This window comes from Ipomoea nil, unplaced genomic scaffold (genome assembly GCF_001879475.1).
Source record: "Ipomoea nil cultivar Tokyo-kokei standard unplaced genomic scaffold, Asagao_1.1 scaffold1266, whole genome shotgun sequence".
NCBI lineage: Eukaryota > Viridiplantae > Streptophyta > Magnoliopsida > Solanales > Convolvulaceae > Ipomoea > Ipomoea nil.
Genome location: NW_017617694.1, coordinates 368,246 through 394,490, shown reverse-complemented (window position 1 = coordinate 394,490; position 26,245 = coordinate 368,246). Strand labels below are relative to the sequence as shown.

Here is a 26,245-nt window from a genome sequence, read left to right as displayed (position 1 = left end):
AAACCACGCCCATTGCCGGTACTTTAAAATAATTGAAAATTTCCTCCTTTTTGATCGACCTTGAGGTGATAAAAAAAAAAAAAGATAATAAAAAATATGCAATTAATTTCCCAATTGTGGAAGATATACAAACTATGATATATATAAATATATATAACTATGCTTGTGAGCATATTTAAATATGTATGTACTTTTATGTAAATTTATAAAATATCTTCAACACAAATTTAATTCTTATTGATGGAAAATAGGAGTTAAAAGCCCTACGTAATATGATGGTAAAAATCTTGGAGTCCTGCATATATACTAGACCTGATTAACAAAAACACAAAACAAAACAACTCCGGTCCAAAGATAGAAACCTCCATACAAGAAGATATGTACACTAAAAATATGGTAAAGAGACATACATATATCATTTAAAAATATGATAAAGTTTGTCGCCTTTCCTAAACTATATGTTTGATTGTTTCCAGATTTAATACATACATAGGAGCTAGGTCTTCCTGTGGTTAGTAGGCATTACCTCAAAGCTGGCCAACCTCGGGGTTAGCAAGTCTTGTATAAATAAATGTAGCCATGTTTGTCAAATACCTTGTGGTCAAGCGACATGAAGTGATTTTTTCAAATGGAAGGTCATGAGTTTGTACTCTATTACAATGTAATATCTTGTTCATATATACTTTTTTAACCAATTGAAACATAAAGAGTCAATACCCCCACTGGAATTCAAACATGTAACCTCTCATTTGGGAGAGTCACAATTATGCTATTTGACCACAAGTTCTTTGACAAATGAAGCCATGTCTAGTTTAGAACATATTTTATCTCTTACAAACACAATATCATTAGGGATATGATAAATTCAGCTTAGTCAGACTATTGACTTGGTAACCACAAGGTTACAAATTTGACTCCTCATAGAAGCAACTTATTAGATTAAAAAAAAAAATAATAAAAAATTAGATGATATCAGCTTTGTCGGACTAATTCCAAGCTTGCACATTCTCGTCCTTAGAGCCACTACAGAGGTAAATCGCCAGTCGCGCAATCAACTCACCCTTCAAATCCTAGCTAGTACGTCTTATGTGTCCACAGAGAATCCAATCCAGAGCTTATTAATTTTCTTAGTTTGAGCTCGATCAAAGTCACAGTGCAATAGGTGCCTAGGGTTTGTTGTTAAGGTATCAGCTAGCATTTTGAGTCTAGTACTACAGGTACATATAATTTTTATTGCACCCGATGCAACAGGTACCTAATACAAGAGATATTCGACATCATAAACTTTCTTAAATATTATTAGGGGTATTAGCGAATAGAATTTTTGATAAATTACTTATATTCGTGTTTGATAAGTATTCGTTTATTAAGGTAAACGACATAAATAAACAAATTTTAGAGATTGGTTCATAAACGAACACATTATAAATATTTGTAGGCTCGTTTGTGTTCGTTTATTAATGTTTACGAACATGTTCTTGAACAAGCAATTAAGCATGTATATATAGTTGTTGTGTTGTTTGTTTGGTTATGCTGTTTATGAACACTGACTATTTTTTGTTCATGAAAGAATTGTAATCATGAACATTTGCATGTGTTTGGTTATTAAGTATTGATGAACGTGAACGAACATGTTCATAAACATGCTCATTAACGAACATGTCGTGAACATGCTCATTAATGAACATGTCGTGAACATGTTTATTAACGTTAACGAACACGTTCGTGAACGTGTTCATGAACGCTAAACAAACGAACACGAACATGATTTTCAAAAATCTTAAACAAACGAATAGGAAGATTAGAGAAATCACCTCAAATTGAATTATCACAATGATAGGATTACAGAGTATATCGTTGAATAAAACTCTAACTAATCCTAACTAATAGAGAAGCTAAGTCAACTAATCTAACACCACTAAAACTGAAACTATACATTATAAAATAATAATAACAAAATACAAGTCATACTAACACACCCCTCAAGCACAAGGTTGTAGAGAGACAACATTGAGCTTGTCTCGTAAAGCAGCAAACCTCGGTGCCGTAAGTGGTTTGGTGAAGATATCTGCTAGCTGATCTGTAGTAGATACATAGTTGACGACGAAGTCCCCCGAGGCAACCTTGTCACGAACGAAATGATAGTCGATCTCTTAGTGCGAGCATGAAAAACTGGGTTAGCACACAGATAAGTAGCGCCAAGGTTGTCGCACCATAGCGTGGAAGGCTGACCAGAATGCATACCTAGTTCTCGTAGTAAAGACACAACCCAGGTGACCTCAGCAGACACATCAGCTAAAGCCTTGTATTCAGCTTCAGTGGAGGAGCGTGCAACAGTACGTTGTTTCTTGGATAGCCAAGAAAGGAGATTAGTGTCGAGATAAACCGCAAACCCGCTGGTGCTCTTCCTGTCTATCGGGTAGCCAGCCCAGTCCGAGTCAGAAAAGACATGTATACTAGTTGAGGGCGATGACGTGAGGCGCAGTCCATAGTCTAGTGTCCCCTTGATGTAGTGTAGGACACGTTTCACAAGGGCCCAATGATCAACAGTCGGAGAGTGCATGAACTGGCACAGTCGGTTGACTGCATATGCCAAGTCTGGCCTAGTGATAGTCAAGTACTGTAGGGCCCCAACAATTCGACGATATTGCGTCGGATTTTCGAATAGATCTTCAGAGGGTGTTGCCGGCTTGGTGACAGCAGTGAGTGTAGTGAGAGGCTTATAGTCCACCATCCCTAAACGTCCTAGGAGATCCGTCATATAACGACGTTGGGATAGAAGGAAACCCTCGCCTAACGTAATTGTCTCGATACCCAAGAAGAACCCAGGAGACCCAAGATCCCGAATTTTGAATGTAGTGGATAGTCGTTGCAGGAGTGAAGTCACCAGCTTAACATCATTGCCCATCATAATTATGTCGTCAGCGTAGACCAAGAGAAACACTCGGGAGTCCCCAGCAGCATAGTAAAACAAGGACACGTCAGTTTTGGATGATTTAAAACCTGCAGATAACAGAAAGTCATGAAGACGCTTGAACCAAGCTCGTGGAGCCTGTTTCAAGCCATAAAGAGACCACTGTAGATAACACACATGCCCAGGTGATGTGGGGTCCTCATACCCTGGAGGTTGCTTCATGTAAACGATTTTCGCCAAATGTCCATTTAGAAAGGCATTATGGACATCTAACTGTCGTAGAGTCCACCTGTTAGACACAGCTAGAGAAAGGAGCATCCGTACTGTGGTTGGCTTGACCACCGGGCTGAACGTGTCAAAGAAATCTTCCCCCGCTACCTGGTTGAACCCTTTTGCCACAAGACGAGCTTTATAACGCTCGACAGAACCATCAGCAGTGCGCTTTGTGCGGAATACCCACTTGCACCCAATGATGTTCATGTGAGGCTGAGGAGGGACCAACCGCCAAGTGTTGTTATGCAGTAAGGCATTAAACTCCTGGTCCATAGCCTCACGCCAATGTGCGTGGCCCACAGCTTGTGAATAACACGTGGGATCCGCAATTGCGTTCAAGGTATGAAAAGGCTCATCCGTGCCCCTTGTCATGTGACGAAGGCGCATGACATGATCACGGGTCTGCGATTGAGCGCGAGGTTTCCGTGTCCTTACCAGGGCAGTATGTGTTATAGCCAATCGTGGAGATTCACGGGCTAATGGTACCGGCTCAGGTCCAGAAGGGGCAGGTGAGTCAACCGGGGCCGGAACAGGTGTTGGATCCAGAGTAGGACCCTGTGACACAATCGGTGCAGAAACCCAGGGCAAGGCCGGTGTAGCCGATATTTGTTGTGAATAATCTGTGGAAAAGGGGAAAACAGATTCGTCAAAGCGGACATGACGACAGATGTAAGTATTTCCGCTAGTTAGATCAATGCACCTATACCCCCTAAAGGACGATGGATAACCTAAGAAGACACATGGTGTAGAGCAATACTCAATCTTATGCAGATTATATGGCCGTAGATATGGGTAACACCGACACCCGAAGACACGAAGAAAGGTGTATGTGGGTGCAGTTTTAAATAGGCGAGTGTATGGGCTTTCATAGTTTATGGCTGATGAGGGTAAGTAATTGATTAAGGTGGTTGCTGTTTCAAAGGCATAGTCCCAATATTGGTGGGGTACTTTGCCTTCAGCGAGTAGAGCTAAGCCTATTTCGACAATGTGTCTATTGCGCCGCTCTACTCGGCCGTTTTGTTCGTGTGTATAGGCGCAGGATTGCCGGTGATTTATCCCTAAAGTTTGGAATATTGTGTGTAGTTTGCGGTACTCACCCCCTAGATCATATTGAATAGATTTGATAGAACGCGCAAACTGGCGCTCTACCAAGACACGAAACGACTCAAAAACTTTATATATGTCTGATTTTACCGGTAATGGATAAAACCAGCAGAATCTGGAGTAATCATCTACAAAGAGGCAAAAATAACGAAAACCACTAATAGACAATACAATGGAAGGTCCCCAAATATCTGTAAAAATCAAGTCTAATACATTTTTAGTGGAATTAGGCACGCTATCTAATTTAAATCTAGATGATTTTCCAAGGTGGCATGATGCACATGACTCGATTGGTTCAGCTTTATTGATCGTGACGGGACACTTTTGTAGAATTTTAGAGTTTTTTCCCAAAATGGTCCCTCGACTATTGCTCATTCTCAATTTTGCATTTCGACTTTTAATTGTACCCAATGTGGTCCCTTGAATTTTAAAAACTCCCCCAAATTGGTCCTCCGTTAGAAATTCCGTCTATTGAGTGTTAAAATGAAGGGTATTTTCGTCCTTTTACCTATTATATGCCTAATATACTCTGAAAAATAGTCAAGGGACCATTTTGGGAATAGTCGAGGGATCATTTTGAGAAAAACTCATTTATTTATTTCATTTTTGTTTATTTCCATTTTTGTAAGACTATCAAATTAGAGTTTCTATACATTTTTTTTTTTACAAATATAAATAGTTAAAATCCATAATCAAACCTAAAAATTTTAAACTTTCTATACAAATTTGTTCCTTCTGTCTAAACATACAATCCTATCAAGTTTTACAATAAGTTCTGTAAATTTCAAAAATATAATACTCATATACTTTTTATGTTCACACACACACTAAAACTTCAATAGACAATCAATCACTATGTATCATATTAAATATTATGTTTACCATTGAAAATAACATTACTATTTTTATCAGTTTAGACACCCAAAATGTACTCTTCACTTCTCGGTCACTATGCGTTTTGAAAATAAAATTATTATTTTTACAATCAATCGCTATGCTCTGGCACTTCTTCGAACTGAGAAGTACGTGTCACTTCTTGGTCAATGACAAAATCTCAGAAAATATTTTTGGAAAGTTGGCTTGACTTAGCCTGTAAGGCCATTAGTTTCATTCCAAAGTTAGTACAAACCATAGCTACCATTTCAAAAAGCCTATCTACCCAGAAGTACATCATGCTAAAGAGAGTCTAGAACTACGGCTATCAATTTTATGTCTTAAAGGACAAGTAAAATAAACCAAATGCAAAAATAATTAGCACAAAACAAACAATTCTAAACCTAAAGTCTCATCATTTACCAGTATTACAAGTTCTTGTCATTTTGAAGTTTGTTTGTATTATATGATTATATATATATATATATATATATATATATATATATATATATATATATATATATATATATATATATATATATATGAGTATTTATGAATGTTACAAAATTTATTGTAAAACTTGATAGGGATAGGGGAAAAATTTGTACGCTTAGACAAAAGGAAAAAAATTGTAGAGAACATTTAAAATTTTGAGATTTGATTGTGGATTTTAACTATTTATATTTGTAAGAAAAAAAATGTATAGAAATTCTAATTTGGTAGTGTTAAAAAATGGAAATAAATAAATGAGTTTTTCTCAAAATGATCCCTCGACTATTTCCAAAATGGTCCCTCGACTATTTTTCAGAGTATATTAGGCATATAATAGGTGAATGGACGAAAATGCCCTTCATTTTAACACTCAATAGATGGAATTTCTAATGTAGGACTAATTTGGGAGAGTTTTTAAAAGTCAAGGGACCATATTGGGTGCAATTGAAAGTCGAAATGCAAAATTGAGAATAAGCGATAGTCGAGGGACCATTTTTGGAAAAAACTCTAGAATTTTATTTAGAACTTGCTTGTGCGGGTGTCCTAACCGGCGATGCCATGTAGTGGGAGTGGCCCGGGAACTAACGAACGCGAAATTTGATTTTGACACCGGGAGTTTGTACAACCCGCCCGAAGTTGGTTCCTTAAGAAGTACTGCTTTGGTTGTGGAGTCCTTCACAATAAAGCAATTATCATGAAATTCAAAAAAAAAAACGTTATTGTCAACTGTAAATTTATGAACGGAAAGCAATGGAACAGAAAGACTCGGGACGTGTAGGATATCATTTAAACATAGTGATTTTGACATTGATGGGATAGTTGCACGACCAATTCGCGAAATAGACAAACCTGCACCATTACCCACTCTTAGAATATTTGATCCGCCGTATTCATCCGATTGGCCGAGCATGTTCACGTCCGGGGTGGCATGAGCGGTGGCTCCGGTGTCCGGATACCACCCGTCTGCCGGAACAGTCGATGGAGACGCTGGAATCTCGCCGGACATCGCACATGCGCTTGAGGTTACGGTGGCTGTGTTGTGTACCTTTTATAACAATACACCGCCAAATGCCCATGCGACCTGCATATTTGGCATCTCGGCGCACCTCTACCACCACGGCCTCCCCGGTGTTGACCACCACCACACCCTTGTCGTCCGCCTCGCTGCTGCTGCGAGGACTGCTGCTGCCTGCCACCGCCATGCGAACCACGGCCAGTCCCGGCGTACATGGCAGTGTGAGAAACTCCGGTATCAAGCGACGGGTAATCATCCACATGGATGAACTCATGTGCCTGTAAAAAATCGGAAAGATGAGTGAGAGTCACTAGTGCTCCGATAGCCGTCAGAGACGTCGCCAGTGCCTTAAGCTCTGGACGCAGACCCCGAATCACGTACAGGTTCTGCTCCATCAAGGTTAGCGGCCGGCCGGCCTGAATGAGCGATTCGATGAGGACACCGGCTCTCCCGAGGTAATCTGCCGTCGTCGAATTACCTTGACGTAGCATTTGAAACTGACTCAACAGTGTGAGGCAACGGGCCTGACTAGAAAACCCAAGTGCGCCGGTGATGGAGGTCCATATCTCAGCAGATGTCTCCCGGTCGAGCGCAAGGTGCAGTACCTCGTCTGCCATGGAGGAGACCAAAAGCGACATAATTGTATGGTCCTGTTTAATCCACGCATGATACGCCGGATTGGCAACCGGCACTACTTCAGCCGATGTCGTGGTCGAATCACCGGTGGATGGAGCACCAACGACCGTCGCCGGTGGGCACAGATAGCTGCCGTCCACGAACCCCAGGAGTTCCTGGCCGCGGAGGAAGGAGAGGAGTTGCATCCTCCAAAACAAATAATTCTTTAGCGTAAGTTTCATCGTTATGTAATGATACGCACCGGAGAGTGAGTTTCCGACGGCCGGCGATGGGGTTCCGGCGGCGGAGACGGTGCGTTCAGACGATGCCGACATGGAGGAGTCGGAGACCGGTCGATTGAGAAGGGTGAGGGAGGGAAATTAGCGGTGGGGGTTGGAGAGGATCGAATAACCTGTCTGATACCAGATTAGAGAAATCACCTCAAATTGAATTATCACAATGATAAGATTAGTGGATTACAGAATATATCGTTGAATAAAACTCTAACTAATCCTAACTAATAGAGAAGCTAAGTCAACTAATCTAACACCACTAAAACTGAAACTATACATTATAAAATAATAATAACAAAATACAAGTCATACTAAAAAGGACATGAACAATTCAAAAATCTTAAGAAACGAACCTGAACAACCTTCATTTGTTTATATTCAGTTCGTTAACAACCCTGTATTCCTTCTTTCCCATTTTATCTGTCATACTTACTATTAATTGGTCAAACCAACTATTTCTTCTCTGTTTATTTTCTTTAGTATTTTTTTTTACTTATTTTTAGTTTTGATTATATTTTTTGTGTTTAATAGTATTTTTAGTGTATTTCTAAATATATAAATTTTGTATACTACTAAACTTAACATAATAAAAAATTAGATTAAAAATAATTCCAGTTAACATTCGTTAATCGAACCCAGACACATAAAATGAGACGGAGGAAGTATATTATACCAGGTATCAGAAAGTCGAATTTGGCAAGTTTCTCGGATCCTTTTTTTAGCTCTTTGCGAGTACGTCGGGGTAGTATGTATCTCCTCTGAGACGGCAAACCAATTCAACATCACTGATTTAACGTTTGACGATTTGTCGTCATCACTCACCTGCCACTTAGTCACTCCATCGCTACTTCTACCTCTTCAAATACACCTTATAATTCACTTCCCTACTTCCTCAAATCACGAGCATACACCCTTCACAACTGGGTCTATCTCAAAATAATCATGGTATATATGTACTTCAATTAACAGTTTTAATTTTTTTCTTTTACAAATTTTATTCTAATAGTATGTTCGATATGTATATGTTTTTGCATATTTATGTGCAGGAAAATGAAGAGCTTATTGAAGGTAAAGTGGATTGGCGAGGAAGAACAGCTAGGAAGAGCAAGCATGGAGGAATACGAGCATCTCTCTTCATATTAGGTAACACAACAATAATTACCCCTGTTTGGTAAAATAGTTAGCCTATCAGTCAATTTTGGCTTATTCCTACTATTAATTGTTAGACTTGGTTAAAAAATCAATATAAGTGTTTAATTAATTAGTTTTTTGTAAATTCAAAATGCTAAAATTCAAAAAGTGGCACAAAACAACTTTTTCAATTAGTTTTCTTGAGAAAAGAAATTATACAAACATCTAACAGCTAATTTACCAAAAACCTTTCTACAATCCGCTAATTAATGTTATCAACCCCAATCAGCTAACAGTTAACAGTCATTTACCAAACAGGTCGGGGACATAATCTTGTGATGATTGCTAAGTCAAACAGTTTGATTAATTTAGATGGGGTTGGTCTAAGTTTAGATATTTTGTGCACTAAGTAACTGATTAACAAAAGATTACTACGTTGAAGTGCAGGAACATTTGCATTTGAGAACATGGCTACAATAGTGTTGGGATTGACCTTTTTGACATACTTCAATGGAGTCATGCACTTCAACCTTGCTGACGCAGCCAACCACGTCACCAACTTCCTTGGGACTAATTACATTCTTACCGTTCTTATTGCCGTCTTAGCTGATACTTATACTGGCAGATTCAAAGCTGTCCTCCTTTCTGCATGGATCGAGTTCTTGGTATGTATATCTTCATCATATACACTTACAAATTTTTATATCTTCATCATATAAAAATAATGTGACCAGCAACCAACCTAGATTTGTCGAAAATTTTGCCGGTCACTTCTTTTGTCGAAAATTTCGTCAGTCACTTTTTTTTTTTTTTGTCGGAAAATTCGGCGGAAGGTGGCCTGAACCCTAATGACCTGTGATAGCAGGTCATTAATTTGTTTTTGGGTTTCATGACACTTAAATGAATTGTTGATGAGTGTAATTGCACCTTTAAAAAGTTTAGGGACCTAATTGACTTTTAAGCTAAAGTTTGAGGGTCTATTTGACCATTTTCCATATTTATTTTTATGTTCAATTTTTTATTACATTTATTTAATTAATTAAATTGCCTAACATATCCTGTAGGGGCTTGGACTGTTGGCATTTCAGGCTCACCACCGCAAGCTGAAACCTCCGGCATGCACCCCAAACCCCGGCGATCCATCCGTGAAGTGCGAGGAAGTTAGCGGCCGCAACGCCGCCATACTCTTCCTGGCAATTTACTTGACTGCCCTGGGCTCCGCCGGAGTGAAGTCGGCGGTGCCGTCGCACGGCGCCGACCAGTTCGACGAGAAGGAGCCCAAGGAGGCTGCGCAGATGTCGAGCTTTTTTAACTGGCTTTTGATGGCACTGTGCGTGGGAGCCGCCGTTAGTCTAACGCTGATCGTGTGGATTATCCAGGATAAAGGATGGGATAAGGGGTTTGGTGTGTGTAGCCTGGCTATGTTCCTTGGTGGGATAACTCTTTCTGCTGGGTTGCCGTTCTACCGTATTTATGTCATTCAAGGGAGTAGTGCCATCACTCGTGTTGTGCAGGTATATTATCAGGGCTCTCTAGGGATGGTTTAAGGGTGTTTAGTAAATAGCCGTTAGCGGATTGGGTTAGTGGGTTCGACTAATTGGTAGCATTAGCCGATGGTAGAAAGATGTTTGGTTAATTAGTTGTTAGCTGATTACATATAAAATGGTTTTCTCTAAAAGTTTATAGAAAAAGTTGTTTTGACAAGCTTTTTGAATTTTAGTGTTTTAGAACAATAAGCTGTTACAAAAAGCTACCATGTTTGGTAAATGACTGTTAGTTAATAGCTATTAGCAGATTGAGTTAATTAGAGAGTATAACTAGTTGATAACATTAGCTAATTGTAAAAAGGTGTTTGGTAAATTAGCTGTTAGTTGATAACTGTTTGGTTTAATTTTTTTTCTAAAAAAGTTAATTAAAAAAACTGTTTTAAGCAGCTTTTTGAATTTTAGCATTTCGGAGTTGATTTTTTAACCAAATCAAATAATTAATAGTGGTCAAATAAGTCAAAATTGGTTGATAGGCTAATATTTTACCAAACAAGGTTAATTAATCAAATACTCATATTAGTTGTTTAACCCAGCCAAATAACTAATAGTGGTCAAACAAATCAAAATTGGCGATAGGCTAAATGTTTTACCAAATAAGGCCAAAATCTCAGTGCTAGAAAGCTAGCATTTTTTTAAGGTTTTAGTTAGAACTTAGAAATGGTATTTTTAACCACTTTAAGGGACTGAATTTATTCTTCATAGTTATTCATAAGGAAAATATCAACATCAAAATTTATAGCGATTGAATAAAAGTTGGGAATAGAAACAGTATTCTCCGATTAGAAATATTGAAAGGTGCCCTAAATTAAACCTCTATAGTCTATACACCTTTGAAATGATCAAAAAAAATTTATTGGGCATAGCCAGAATTAATGGTCTCATAGGGGATTAGGGGCTAACCATTTTATACTTCATTTTCTTTAACCTGCAGGTCTATGTTGCAGCCATGAGGAACAGAAATCTTCAGCTTCCTGCAGACTCCAGTGTGCTATATGAGATCAACAAGGACAAAGAAGCTGCAATAGAAGCTGACTTTCTACCTCACACCGACAAATACAGGTATATATGATAGCTCCTATCTATCTATCTTGCTCTACATGCATTATTTTAAGTACCCAGTAAAACCCCAATTAGTAGGTGTACATTGGTAAAACCCGCCTTATGATCCTAATCAGCAAGGACCACAAGAAAATAAATCAGCCTAAATTGTTTATAATTAATCGATTGAAACCAAGAGACCAATAGGTTGCTCGTGCTGAAAGTGAAACTTGTAACTTTGTGATTATCAAGGAATTGAAATAACTCATTGTATCCTCTACATGCATAATTTGACATAACCTGTTAAGATCAAGGGTTGCGAAGGCGCAACTTTATTTTCTTATATACCGTCATCTCTTTACCTGCATCAGTCCAATAATTCTCCAATCAGTAATTGCTGGACTTGACCTGTTACTGGTCTCGGCCCAAGAGAAGAGAACTAATTCATGATGTTTTCACCCATTTTCTGCAGGTTCTTGGATAGAGCAGCTATCCAGACATCACCAGAACAGTCCCAGAACCCAAATCCATGGAAGCTATGCACAGTTACACAAGTGGAGAATGCCAAAATCTTGCTAAGCATGATCCCAGTTTTCTTATGCACAGTAATAATGACTCTCTGCTTAGCACAACTCCAAACATTCTCAATCCAGCAAGGAACAACAATGGACACAACCATCACCAAATCCTTCACCCTCCCAGTCCCTTCCCTCCCCATCCTCCCCATCTCTTTCCTCATCATCCTCATCCCAACCTACGACCAAATCATCGTCCCCTCCCTCCGCCGCCTCACCGGAATCCCCACCGGAATCACCTACCTCCAGCGCATCGGCGTCGGCCTCGTCCTCTCCTGCCTCTCCATGGCCACCGCCTCAATCCTCGAAGTCAAGAGAAAAAACATCGCAAGGAATAACAACATGGTGGACGCTATCCCTATCCTCCAGCCGCTCCCGATCAGCGTGTTCTGGCTGTCCATCCAGTACTTCATATTCGGGATCGCCGACATGTTCACCTACGTGGGACTCCTCGAATTCTTCTACTCGCAGGCGCCGAGGGAGCTGAAATCCGTGTCGTCGTGCTTTCTCTGGAGCTCCATGTCGCTGGGGTACTTCTTGAGCTCGATAATGGTGAGGGTGGTGAACGCGGCTACGAAAGGGAAGACGGCGAGCGGTGGGTGGTTGGCCGGGAATAACATTAATAGGAACCATTTGGAGCTGTTCTACGCTTTGCTGTCCGCCATGAGCTTCGTGAATTTCTTGGTTTATCTGGTGGTTGCTGCGAGGTACAAGTACAGGCAGCAAAAGGTGCGCCCGGAGGATGATGATGAGGGTGATGGTGAAATGCAGGAATTGAAGGATTAATAATAGCTAGAAGTGATTAAGAATGCAGGGTGGCACACAAATTATAACTAAAGTTTGTGGTTCTGTTTCCTTAATTCCTAAATGCCAAATGTAGTTATTATTGCAGGGTAATCACTTTTTGTTCTTTCGTTAATCTTGAGTTATAGATTTTGTTTCTGGTTTTTAATTTTTTTTTGAATTAATTTCACTTTTGGTCCCACGACTTTAGAGGATCTATCACTTTTGGTGCACAACTTTAAAAGTTTTCAATTTTGGTGTCTAACTTTGTTATTTTTATCAATTTTGGTCCTTTCAACCAAATTGACGACGAAATGTTGTTGGATTTTATATTTTTAGGGGTAAAATCGTCATCCCAAGGAAACATCTTCAATATCTAAACAAAATCACTCTCAAATCATATCTATAAGTGTTTGATCGATGGAGAATAATTGGGAAGACGGACAGAAACTAGACACAAATCTATGAGATTTATAGCATCGACGATTGGCAAACTCTTATATTTCTCTTAATATGATTTTTCTTTTGTTTAGATATTGAAGATCTTTCTTTGGGATGACGATTTTGCCCCTAAAATGTAAAATCCGACAATATTTCACAGTCAATTTGGTCGAAATGATCAAAACTGATAAAAATAACAAAGTTAGACACCAAAATTGAAAAAATTTAAACTTGTGCACCAAAAATGATAGAACCTCTAAAGTCATGGGACCAAAAGTGAAATTAGTTCTTTTTTTTTTTAATAAATTTAGCTCTGTTTTTCTTCCTTTTGGAATCAAATTCAAAACCTTGTGGTTACAAAGTCACAATAATCTGACGAACTTAGTATGATTATTCCCAAATATGGTTCTTTAATACTTAAATGAGTTGTAAATGTATTGTTATTTTTTAAGAAAAAATTATATTTTTTTTTGTCCTTAAATTATAGGGTAATTGTAGAATTATTTCTTATTTATTGGTCGTGCTCACTTCTTGCCTCTTAGCTATAAGTGATGTTCGAATTTCGCCCTTTAATAGCGGTTGTGCTCACTTTTTATCCCTAAACTATACTAACGTTGCAAATTTCATTCCTAATATTTTGTTAGTAAAGGGGCGATGTCACGTTAATTATAATTTAGGGACGAAAAGTTAGAACAACCAACAAGTAGAGACGAATCCTACAAGTATCCTATAATATAATTTAGAGATGTAAAATGCAATTTTCCCTTTTTTTTACTAACCAAATTGTATAGTACCATGGTTTTAGTAAGGAGTAACCCTAAACGGTTGGTTTGATAACCACAAAGTTTCAAGTTCAACTTGTTAAAAGAGTTGACTATTATATTGGTCTTGGATCTAAATTTGAGTCAATCAACTATAAGGGCATCCTCAATAGTGTGATTTTTGGATTGATTTTTTATCAAGGTGCCAACTAGGAGAGAGAAGAGGGAATGAGAAAATGAAAAGATAAAAAAAAAAAAAAAAACAATAAGCCTGGTCAATAGGTTTTTGGATTGGATTGATTTTTTAGGTGCCAACATGGCATGCAGACTACCAAATGAGAAGTGTCATAACCAGTAACAACCGAACATAGTAACCTGTAACTTAACAGGATTAGTTACTATAAGCCAGCAACAAGCATGGTCACACTAACAATCGAATCACGGTACAACTTCTTTTGAAAACACTCACGTTAAGACATGACCTATTCAAAGAGAAGCCCACTAGTGCCAAACTAAAAAAACCACACAGACCATACGTACCTCAAAAGGCTAAAATGAGTTGAAATGAAGCATGCAACACACCTCAAATAAATAAAGGAATCAATGAATAAATGATAATGAATGAAAGAATAGATGAATTAAAGCACTAAATATGAGACACGAAAATTAAAGCACCCCCATAACTCCAACTCCACCCGGAACCTAGAAGGGGTACGGTTCAACTACCTACTATTGTCCAACAACAAGCTTGACTAAGTCAACAGATTTGATAAATCTTGCTCAGTCGCCATTTAGCCTGGATTTAGCCCGGACTAGGGTACCTCTTGTGACACAAAGCCAAGCCATCTTTACTTCCAAAACAAGAAATCAGTAATCATGGTTGAAAAAATCGTTAGATGCTCAGGTGGCACTTAGCACTTAGGTGGCGATTAATCGGTGCTTAGGAGCCCACGTATTTTTTATTTTTTAAGACTTGATAATATTATAAACTATTTAATATTTTAATAGTTAATACTAAAATATTAAATACTAACCTAAAAACATCTAGAGTTTGAACAATTTAGAGTTATTTCGCTTAAATCGATGTGATTTTGAGTGAAATAACTTATTTAAAAAAAAAAAAAAGAAAAAAAAAAGGAAAGAATAGCTAATCGGCTGACTAGGTCAGTCGACGCCTAGGAGGCCTAGGTGGTCAGCGCTTAAGCAGCCGCTTAACCAGACTGTCGATTATGATGATACGATAGGTGGGCGACAAGCGCCTAACGCCTAATCACCAATTAATCAGTACCTAGGCGAAATTTTTACAATACTACCAATAATACTAACTCTCTTTCTCATTTTCTCTTTTTACTTTTTGTTTTTCTTTTTTCGTTTCCTATTTTCTTTTTCCTTTTCCTTTTTATATTCTTTTTTCCTTTTTCATCATTTGCATTTTCATTTCCATTTCCTTTTGATCAATTTTCAATTTCTTCAAGCCAAATCAAATGAAGGCGGGTCCTCATTTAATTTTCAAAGAGGACCGAATGAACGTCTTCATGACAATCAATGTACCGCACCCTCAGAGTATTATATTATTGATTTTTCATTATAAAAGGATTTAAATTACTATATTAAAAATAAAAATTGGAGAACATATATATATATATATATATATATATATATATATATATATATATATATATATATATATATATATATAGCTGTCAAAACGGGCCAGCCCGTCTCGGATTTAACTAGAAACAGGAAGGGACGGGCTGACCCATTTTTCCACGGGTTGGGATTTTTTCAACCCAACCCGTGTAGGACGGGCTGACAGGCTAAACGGGCCAACTCGTTTATTCTTTTTAGGAATTGAACCCATGATCTCTAAGTTAGTAACCAAGACTATTTCTAATTTTCTAATCAACCACATTAATCATGGAAAACAAATATGTATATTTATATATATACAAATATGTATATACACATATAAAATTAGATTTTAGTTTTTAATATGTAATTATAATTTATTTAATTTATATTTAATACTAATATATTTTACATGTAATATTTTTTATTTGTAATTATAATATATACTATTAAGTTATAAAGTTTATAAAATATATAATTTATTACTTTATGTAGTTTATATAATAAATAAACTTTAAATTAATATTTATATAACGATACAATTAATTGTATTAATTAATATAGATATATATTTAGTAATGCTTGTGAATGATGTAAATAGATATATAATTATATTAAAATATTTAACATGTGTTCTTAGCGTAATTGGTTTCAATAATAATAATTTGATAATTTAAGTAAAGGTCAAGGGTTCAAATCTTGTTAGTAACAATGTTTTTAAATATTAATAAAATACTCAATTATACAACACATTTGGGAATGGGGTAACCCACGGGCCAACTCGTATAACCCGTACCCCCACGGGTTACACGGGACGGGCTGGAAATCCTCCAACCCAGCCTGTGTAAAATACGGGTTAAACGGGCCCAACCCGACGGGTTGAGCCCGTTTTGACAGCTCTACATATATAGATGTAATTTTACGAGAATGGAGGATATCTTGTCGCGTTCAACACTATCCTTCCCGATTACTTCTCGCCGGCTTATGCGTGCAAGGAAGCTTTATCATGACTCAAAAATCGTGGAGAGCGGTTTATTCATCTATACACGGATTGCCTAACTTTTTAGCATTATTTGTCTTCCACCACTGGACCAGTTCGCTTGTATGTTGGCTATGCCATAAATAGTTGTAAGTCTTTTATTACTTATTTTTGTTGCTGTTTTATTAAATTCATTCCTAAATCAAATAATTTAATAGCTCATACTTTAGCATCTACAACTTTTTATGGAATTAATTTCACTTTTGGTCCCACGACTTTTGATGTTCTATCACTTTTGGTGCACAACTTTAAATTTTTTTAATTTTAGTGCCTAACTTTGTTATTTTTATCAGTTTTGGTCCTTTTGGCGAATTTGACAGCGAAATGTTGCTGGATTTTATATTGTTAGGCGTAAAATCATCATCCCAAGGCAACATCTTCAATATCTAAACAAAATCATCCTGTAAAATCATATCTATATGTGTTTGATGATGAGAATAATGTGGAAGACGGGCAGAAACCAGACAGATCTATGGGATTTATAGTTTCGACCATTGGCAAACTCTTTTTTTCCTCTTAATATGGTTTTTCTTTTGTTTAAATATTGAAGATCTTTCCATGGGATGACGATTGTGCCCCTAAAATATAAAATTCAGAAATATTTTACCGTCAATTTGGCTGGAAGGACCAAAACTGATAAAAGTAACAAAGTTAGGCACCAAAATTAAAAAAATTTAAAGTTGTGCACCAAAAGTGATAGAACATCAAAAGTCGTGGGACCAAAAGTGAAATTAATTCACTTTTTATGTATTGACATATTATCCCACCTTATTCTATTTCAGCTTATCTCTAATTCCTATATGCTATTTTGGTTGCTTTCAAAAATATAGATGTAATTTTGGAGGACCCAAAACTTGATAAAGCCGTGTTTCCCATGAGCTATAGATGCCAGCTTCTTAGCTCCACAACGCTAAGTGGCCTCTCAAGAATCCCCCACGTAGCACCCTCCACCGGACCACCGCTATCCCTACCGCCTGCATCTCTATATTTATCATCTTCTCCATCACCGTGTTAGTTACACACATAGATAGATAGATACAACTACTGCAATTGGATCAATTATTGTAAGGAAATGGCGTCGAGCGATGAAACGCCGGGACAAATGCCGCCGGAAGACGGGTCAGTGCCGCCAGGGAAGGCAATGTCGTTGGCGCAGCAGGCGGTGGACAAGGGAACTCAGATGTTGCAGTCGCTGAAACCCATTAAGCAGATGGGGCAACACGTCTGCACCTTCGCTCTCTACAGCCATGACTTGAGCCGCCAGATCGAAACTCACCACTACGCCGCTCGCCTTAACCAGGACTTCCTCCAGTGCGCCGTCTACGATTCCGACGCTTCTAACGCCCGTCTTATTGGTATATATAATAACAACTCAAAAATTCCGGCGACATCAGTCCCGGCGTTTGATTATGATTTTTTATTTTTTATTTTATTTGTACAGGCGTTGAATACATAGTCTCGGATAAGATCTTTGATACCCTCCCGCCTGAAGAGCAGAAACTTTGGCACTCCCATGCCTATGAGGTTTTAATTTCTTCATTATTAGAAAAACAACATATATTTTATATTTTTTTTAGGACTAAATTTCAATTTTAGTCCTGGTTATTGGGGTCCTGTTAATTGTAGTTTACGACTTTCAAAAGTGTTAATTTAGTACCTTGACTATGCAATTTTTATTAATTTTGATCATTCTGATAAAATTGTTGGCCAAATTTCACCAGAAAAACTTAATTAACCAATTAGTGTTTAATCTAATGGGCAAATTAGTCTTTTTAATTATGGTCTGAATTAAGCAAAGACAATTTTTTCAGGTGAAATTTGGTGGTGTGATTAAAATTGATAAAAATTGTAGAGTCAATGTACTAAATGTATTAAATTAATACTTTTGAAGGTCGTGGACTGAAATTAATAGGACCCTAATAGTCACAGGATCAAAATTTTTTTTTTTTTTTTTAGTATTATGAACTCCTCTATTACAACAATCGTTATGCCTTGGACCCGTGTCCAACATGCTTGCTGGACACGGGTAACAGTGCCTCGACACTGTTATCTCTTTTTTTTTTTTTTTTTTTTTTTTTTTTTTTTTATTTCAGATCACTTTATTATAGAAGTATATGTTCATAATTTTATTACTATATGTTAATAACTATACATTCATAACTCCATAACTGTACGTTCATAACTTTATAATTGTACATTCATAACTCTATAACTGTACATTCATAACTTCATAACTGTACATTCATAACTCCATAATTGTACATTCATAATTTTCGAAGCTCTATGTTCACAATTTTAGAGCTCTATGTTCATAATTTTATCACTATATGTTCATAATTGTAAGTTCATAATGTTAGAGCTCTTTGTTCATAATTCGATCAATAACTGTACATTCATAATTCCATAACTGTAGATTCATAATCTCATAACTGTAGATTCATAACTCCATAACTGTAGATTCATAACTCTATAACTGTACATTCATAATCTTCGAAGCTCTATATTCACAATTTTAAAGCTCCATGGTCATAATTTTATCACTATATATGTTCATAATGTTAGAGCTCTGTGTTCATAATTTCATAATTGCATAACTGTACATTCATAACGGCATAACTGTACATTCATAATCAAAAAAAAAAAATAACACCGTTAACGGCAAAACACGCGCGAATTTTTTTTTTTTAACTAAATGATGCGTTTTTTTTGAAAAACGACGTCGTTTTGGGCCCGTGTCCACAATTCAATGTGGACACGGGTCCAGAGCATAATTTGCCCTATTATAATATATTATATGTTCAATATATATATTTTTTAAGTATATATAATCTGATATTGGTTTGGTGGACAGATAATCTCCGGGCTTTGGGTGAACCCAAGAGTGCCAGAAATGGTGCAAAAACAAGAACTGCAACACCTTTCTCCGACGTACGGCAAGTTCTGGTGCACATGGCAAGTGGACAGAGGTGACAGGCTCCCGCTGGGGGCGCCGGCGTTGATGGTGTCGCCGCAAGGGGTGAGCGAGGGAATGGGCTCGGTGAAGCCGGAGCTGATCAGAAAGAGAGACGAGAAATACAAGATCTCGTCGGAGGAGCTCGGGAAAAGCAGGGTGGATGTTTTGGTCCCGGAAAATATAAACCCCAACGCCGACTACTGGGTGACGACCGGAAAAGGCTTCGCCGTCGACGTGGAGCAAGTTGAAATGAAGAAACATTCGCCTTTCCCTTGATGCATTATCCTAGTATTAGTATTTTAGTATTACATCCCATCATCGTCGTCTTGTCTACTAGATTTTGAAGGATTGCCGGTTTTGTTGTTCTATATAATATTTATTTATCGGAAAAATCACTGTTTTGGTCCCTTAATTATTTTATAATTGTCAATTTAATCTTTAATTTTTAATTTGATCGAATTGACTCTCCAATATTTCCCGGCGATATTCCATCAGCATATTCCAGATGCCATGTCTCCTTCCCCAAAAAATTCTTCCCCTTTCGATCAGAACACTCCACCAAAATCATCGTCCTGCAAAACCCACTAAATTCCCAATAATCTTCAGAACTTCTCCCTCTTCTGAAACTTCCATGGCGGCGCAAGAGGGCAAGAAGGATGTGTACTCCGTGTGGGGCGTTCCGCCGGAGGACGTGACGGCGAGGGTCAAGAAGCTCATGGAGGGTCTCCGATCGGAGTTCGGCGGGCCCCAGTTCGAGCCGCACGTGACCGTCGTCGGAGCTATCAGCCTGACGGAGAGCGAGGCACGTGACAAGTTCCGGAAGGCCTGTGAGGGCCTCAAGACGTACGGCGCTACGGTTTCGAAGGTGGACACTGGGACATTCTTTTACCAGTGTGTTTTTCTTCTTCTTGATCCCACCACTCAGGTAAATTATATTACATTGTTTTTCTTGTTTGACCCAAAAAAAAATAATTGGTTTCTTGTTCATTTTCATTTCCAAATCTTAGTGCTTTTAAATCCATGAAATTGGCTGGATTTCTTGAGTGAACCTTCTGTATGTCTTTTGCCTCAAGGGCTGATCTTGTGATGTTACCAAGAATTGATCATGAGGCATATAGAACAAAAGGCCTATGCCAAGGGGCAATCCTAGTCATTTTGGTCAAATTGTTCGACTTGATAACCATAGAGAATTACAAGTTTGATTCTCAGCCTGAGCGGTTTATTAGCTTTCCTGGTTTGAGCAGTTATGAGCTAACTTATAGGCAGATTTGGCGGTTAGGGTCGCAAGGTGGAGTTTTCCCGTACATAAAACTAGATTTTCCCAACCTTCTACTCAATTATATCAAATTGCAAGAAGGGAAAACATGTTTCTAGGTAATAACTATCAAAAGGGGTGTTTAATTTTAGACTATCTTGACCCCCTATTGCAAGAATGAGTTATATTTTGATTAAGAATAGCTAGCATAAATGATTAGCAGATGCCTCAAGTTGAAGGCTAGACCAATTGAGTTGGCTCATCACATTTGCTCACTCAATCTGGGCCATTGATATGGCCAAGCATGAGTCTTTTAATTGGAACCATATTCATTTTTGAATGATTTTCTAGAGTTTAAGGCTTTATAGTTGTGCCTTTCAGGTTGTTGAGACTAGTGATCACTGCTGCAAACACTTTGGTTATGAGAGACCATCAGGTAAGACAACATTATTAGTTTAAGGACCCCTTTATGCGATATCGCGTTTGCCACATCCATTCTCCCTCCCTCCTCTCTCCGGTACTATTTACTTTGCGACTATATTATGATCTAAACGACTTAGCTTGATTTGGCGCCGCTTCTTTCTGATCTCGTTGCAGCATACATGCCACACTTGAGCATCCTCTATGCCGATATCACGGATGAGGAGAAAAAGAGAGCTCAAGAAAAAGCTTATGCTATCGATGAGAGCATTGGCAGCTTGAGCTTCCCCATAACTCGCCTCGTTCTGTACAAAACCGACACAGAAGACAAAAGCCTCAAGTCCTGGGAGAAGGTTGATGAGTGCAACCTCAAGTCTTGAGGGATAAATTTGACAGCATTACATGTACTGTTTCTACCAACCAGAGCAAGAACATTAGCAGCTGCCATGTTTGCCTATGTTAAGGCTAAATCCATGTTTTGCTTTTTGTTCCTTTCTTTTGGATGCTTTGATGATCAGGGCTTCTTGATAGAGCCTTTTGACCTTGTTTTGTGAAGCAGCAAATGAACAATTCATCTTAAAGCTCCAATGATTTGTATTGAGTAAATTCTGCCTTGTGAGAATCAGTCTAAATTGTCTATAGCTGGTCGGCTCAAACTAAAAAGGGTAATAGACTACATCCGTTGAGAGTCAAACTTGTAATTTTGTGAGACACTGCCCAAAAGTGTGCAATGAGTAAACATCATCTTATGATCTAGCTGTCAAAGAACAACAAGGACATAAAACAGCTTAAGTTATCCATAGCTGACAGATTCAAACCAAGAAGGTCGATAAACTACTCCTGCTGAAAGTCAAACTTGTAATCAAGAATGTAACCAAACTTATTTGGGTCATTGTGCATTCAATGTATAGACCACCATTGAATACATGTGTCAACAATTTTTTGGTAGCCATAGCTCACCAATAATGCAACAACAAGGTGTGACAGAAACCAAGAAATTCTGAGTGATTCAGCATTCTTCTAATAATGGTACTAAGGTTATATTCAAAAAACACAGAAAAGTTTACAACTTCAAGCTTCCAAACAACCAAAAAATTCACTCCATGTAGATACATCACACCAATAAACACGAAATTCTTAATCGAAAGCTAACTGGCTGCAAAATACCTAGAAAGCAGCACAGAAGCAAGTAGTTCCAAGCTGCTTTTCAAGAAAATAACACTGTAACATTACTTAAACTGGCTATAATAGTTTCTATAACACATTGCCTTACTATTTATTCTTCCACGAGTATTCTAGACATTAACAACAAGAATCACGAACCATCAAATCCCTGCATGCTTCTCTGGCACATATACTCAGCTCGTTCCATGCTCTCCTGCATTACAAATTAAAGATTCGTAGGCTCTTGAATCTTGATGCATTAACACAAACGAAAATATGTGGCGTGGAAGCAGAAAGTTCATAAAGACAGTCATAAAGTTGATATTCTAAGCAAAAACAAAATCCCAAGATATCCATAGGAGTGTGAGATAATTATGAGTAGAACATCTGGGGCATGTTTACTAACTGGAGAATTTGAAAATAGAAAATAGAAAACACATGTTTACCAGCACATTATACCATTTTAAAAACTGGAGAACTTTTAAAAACTGTTTTCTAAATGGAAAACAAAATCTTTGTCATCTATTTGGCTATATATCACTATAACCACATTCTCAGCGTTAAAACTTGAACGCTACACCAAGTTTTAGATTTTGATTGAACTCAATAGATCATTAGTTCAGTGTATACGGATATAAATTTAGTTTGCGGACACACACACATACATATTTTTAGTTATGTAATATGCAGATATAAATTTGGTTCATTTATGAAATGTAAAAATCTTACATATATTAGACTTAAAAGTAAAAATTATATCTATTCCATTTAAACCAAACATATCCAAAAATATTTTACATATAAGGTCTAAAAATCACTTGAAATTAAACTTTTGTTAATTTTATAACCTTAGTCTAAAAAAAATAAATTTTAAAAAACGAGTGTTAGGAAACAAGTTTTCTAAACAGAATCTTTTTTTGTTGTTTCCAGTCTTCTTGTCATAATAATAGAACTAGAAGATGGAATACCTCATGAACCAACAGGTTAAATTGCAAAAGTAAAGTGAAGAACTTACACAAGTAAGCAACTATTAGGTAATTTTAACGGGAAAAAGCAAGCATATTCAAATAACAAGAAAACAAATAAAATAAAAGGAATAATATCTTTCAAATTGCAAAAGAGGCTTTAGACCCGAACTCTTTCTTATCTCATCTTTGACATGTAGGAAAAATAATACAATTTTCATAAATATAGGCAACTCTAACCTGAAGTTATCTATTGGATCCAGTGAACAACTCAAACAGGCCACAGCAACCCTTCAAAGATGTTGTTTGCACTGGTCGTAGAGCTGAACCAGCTTGATGCTGCAGAGTTTCGAAAAGAAAGAAACTTTACCAAATATATAAAGTAAAACATAAACTTCTACCAGTTCTATGTGCAAATTAGAGCAACCTTAGGAAAAAGTTAATCACGAAACGATTTGAAATATAAAGGACCTGATTATAAGAGCACTCAGAAAGCTCAGAATCTTTAACAGGATCATCTCCAATGCTTATGGGGGCATTGTAAGATAGAGTAAGCGTATCGCTCTTTTCCATAGTAGCAAAGTCCCTTGGTTCTGATGCTTTCACATCAATATCACGGGATATCTGAATAGCTTCACCCACTTTTTCCCCTACTCCCTCGTCTCCAATACTAGCACAAACTTTGGGAACATCGTGTAACTGAGTTACTTTCTCTCCATTTACTTGAATCGCAAAGTGTGCTTCATCCTCCATTTTCACCAAGTCCATTTTCACTACACCTTCTGATACAGAAGCATTCTCCTCAACTACGCCCATTTTTTTATCCTCGTTTTCCTTCAATCCCGATCCATCAAAATCACACTTTTCAACTTGTACTTTGTTTTCAGACATTGCATCATTGACTTTACCAGCAGATAAAGAATCAACTTCTTTCACTAAATCAACAGCAGGAGTGTCATCTACGACAATTTTAGTCTTATGGGCAGCAGTGGATCCATCTTCTGAGTCGCTGCTGCTACTCAAGTTCCTGAATAAGCCTCCTTCAAGAGATTCTTTTGGGGCTTCAGTGCACTCAATGCTTATATCCTCGACCTTGAATTCCCTTTCGAGGTGAAGGGCACTCTCCACTTCTATAGTTCCTTTCTCCGTTTCTTCACCTCCATTTGTCATCCCGTCAGATTTGTGCTCGTGAATTGATGACTGATCAAGCGACCCATCCTCCTGCTTATCAACCTCTTCAACGTGAAGACCACTCTCCTCTTCCATACTTCCCTTCTCCGTTTCTCCACCTCCATTTGTCATCTCATCAGATTTGTGCTCGTGAATTGATGACTGATCAAGTGAACCATCCTCCTTCTTGTCAACCTCTTCCTCCTCCCGATCGATTAATTCATGGAAGTTATGGTTATCTTGAGATGCAGGGGAACTAACATCCCCTCCATCACTGTCCTTGTCATTGTGATGCTCCAAATCCTCTTCCCCTGCCATAGTTTGATCCGCCGAGAGCAATTCAACACAGAATCAATCAAAAAGAACCAAAAATCATTAACCAAGCAACATCCACTTCAAATCAAAATCAAACCAAAGACACACACCAATCAATTGAAAACTTATGACATCAAAATGCAACAAGATTAACTAAACAACTCCTATTTTCCAGCAAAACCATAATTTCCAGTCAAGAAAAACCACACAGAGATGAATGTAGAAAAATAAATTATAAAAAAGAAGTGGTACAACCCATAGCTACTTTTAAAACTTAATTGGGGGTCAGATGGGGCAACCACAAATTAGACCTTTCAGAAAACGACGCTAAATCGAATCCAAATAAGAGAAAACAAGGGATACCCACAAAGCCAAACTCTGAGGGACAGACAAACTGTAAAGGCCTTCAACAAAAGAAAATGATTGAATCCAAACCCATATGGGTCTGGTCTCAACAGTCTCAAAACCCATAAAAAGCAAGTCTTTACACATCGAGACACCCACATGTGCCATTGTACTTAACTACAAAGAGCGTAGAGCACAGTAGAGTACCATTGGAGTGAAGAAGCGTAGAGTTGGGTAGGTGGGGCGCCCCTTGAACTTGCAATCCCTTCTTTTTCTTGGCAGCTTTTCGCTTCTTAGCACCTGAAGGCATGATGCCTGAGCTTCAAGATTGATTCTTTACGCTAGATTTTGATTATTCTACTGGCAAGGAGTCGTGGGTTTTGTCTCCCCCTTCCCTCTCTGTAGATTCAAGAATTTTTTTTTGATTTTAGGTTCTCTCTCTGGCTTTTCTTTGCGCTTGAAAAATTCGAAAACGGGGACTAGACGTGTACAGCGTAAGGAAAATACTGGCCACTTCGTGTAGGCTGCCGGGTCCACAAAATCATATATAAACCGAGTAAAAATAAATTGGCATTCAATTTCAACCTCAGAAATTTAATATTTTGATATAAATATACAATAACAAAAATTGAATATTTTTAATATTCTAATCAAACCAACTCTTTTTCCATTGCCTATTTTCTTTAGTATTAGTACTCCTCCAGGCTCCGGTCTTATTTTGTTTGTCTGATTCCAGGTTTGACTAAAGTTATTTTTAATTCAATTTTTCATTTAATATTAGTATATAAAATTTATATATGTAATATTAGTATATAAAATTAATATATTTAGAAATTACATTAAAAATACTATTAAACAGAAAAAAGTAAATTTAAAAATAATAAAAAATTACTAAAGAAAATAAATATTTAAAAAGAATTGATTTCCAATAAACAGTAAATTAAAAATGACAGGCAAAATGGAACTGAGAGGATCATTTTTATATTGCCGAAGTACTGGTATTCAAACGTGCACCGCGAACAACATTCAAGTTTCCACCTTCAGTGGAAGCCATCGATTTATTCAAAAAAATCAGTTTTAAGATGGTAGTGAATAAGTCAATTTTTCAATAAAAAAAAATAACGGAATTTATAAT

General features: G+C 37.4%; 3 protein-coding genes across 7 annotated transcripts; 2 read left to right on the top strand and 1 right to left on the bottom strand.

Moving 5' to 3' along the window:
- The first annotated feature begins 8,449 nt into the window (after positions 1–8,449).
- LOC109184624 (protein NRT1/ PTR FAMILY 4.5-like) lies at positions 8,450–12,818 on the top strand. Its single transcript, XM_019334655.1, has 6 exons — positions 8,450–8,524; positions 8,626–8,722; positions 9,158–9,375; positions 9,775–10,224; positions 11,189–11,316; positions 11,768–12,818. The coding sequence occupies exons 1-6, from the start codon at positions 8,522–8,524 to the stop codon at positions 12,654–12,656; spliced, it is 1,785 nt and encodes a 594-aa protein (XP_019190200.1). The 5' UTR covers positions 8,450–8,521; the 3' UTR covers positions 12,657–12,818.
- Positions 12,819–17,529: 4,711 nt separating this feature from the next.
- LOC109184627 (oil body-associated protein 2A-like) lies at positions 17,530–21,757 on the top strand. Of its 3 annotated transcripts, XM_019334658.1 has the most exons (5): positions 17,530–17,878; positions 17,965–18,047; positions 19,375–20,401; positions 21,113–21,167; positions 21,329–21,757. In XM_019334658.1, the coding sequence occupies exons 1-3, from the start codon at positions 17,596–17,598 to the stop codon at positions 19,750–19,752; spliced, it is 744 nt and encodes a 247-aa protein (XP_019190203.1). In that variant the 5' UTR covers positions 17,530–17,595; the 3' UTR covers positions 19,753–20,401; positions 21,113–21,167; positions 21,329–21,757. The 3 variants fall into 3 exon arrangements, with proteins under 3 accessions (XP_019190203.1, XP_019190205.1, XP_019190204.1); XM_019334660.1 differs by lacking the exons at positions 17,530–17,878; positions 17,965–18,047 and having other exon boundaries at positions 19,936–20,401; positions 21,326–21,532; positions 21,563–21,757; XM_019334659.1 differs by lacking the exons at positions 17,530–17,878; positions 17,965–18,047 and having other exon boundaries at positions 19,937–20,401; positions 21,326–21,757.
- Positions 21,758–22,149: 392 nt separating this feature from the next.
- On the bottom strand, positions 22,150–25,596 carry LOC109184625. 3 transcript variants are annotated; one of them, XR_002054825.1, is made up of 5 exons: positions 25,318–25,595; positions 23,752–24,761; positions 23,521–23,619; positions 22,372–22,529; positions 22,150–22,318 (listed from the first exon to the last, which is right to left on the bottom strand). XR_002054825.1 is itself a non-coding variant. In XM_019334657.1 (5 exons), exons 1-4 carry the CDS (start codon positions 25,418–25,420, stop codon positions 23,527–23,529), a joined length of 1,098 nt encoding a protein of 365 aa, XP_019190202.1. In that variant the 5' UTR covers positions 25,421–25,596; the 3' UTR covers positions 22,157–22,529; positions 23,521–23,526. The 3 variants fall into 3 exon arrangements, 2 of the variants coding, with proteins under 2 accessions (XP_019190202.1, XP_019190201.1); XM_019334657.1 differs by having other exon boundaries at positions 22,157–22,529; positions 23,752–23,917; positions 24,026–24,761; positions 25,318–25,596; XM_019334656.1 differs by having other exon boundaries at positions 22,157–22,529.
- Positions 25,597–26,245: the final 649 nt, after the last annotated feature.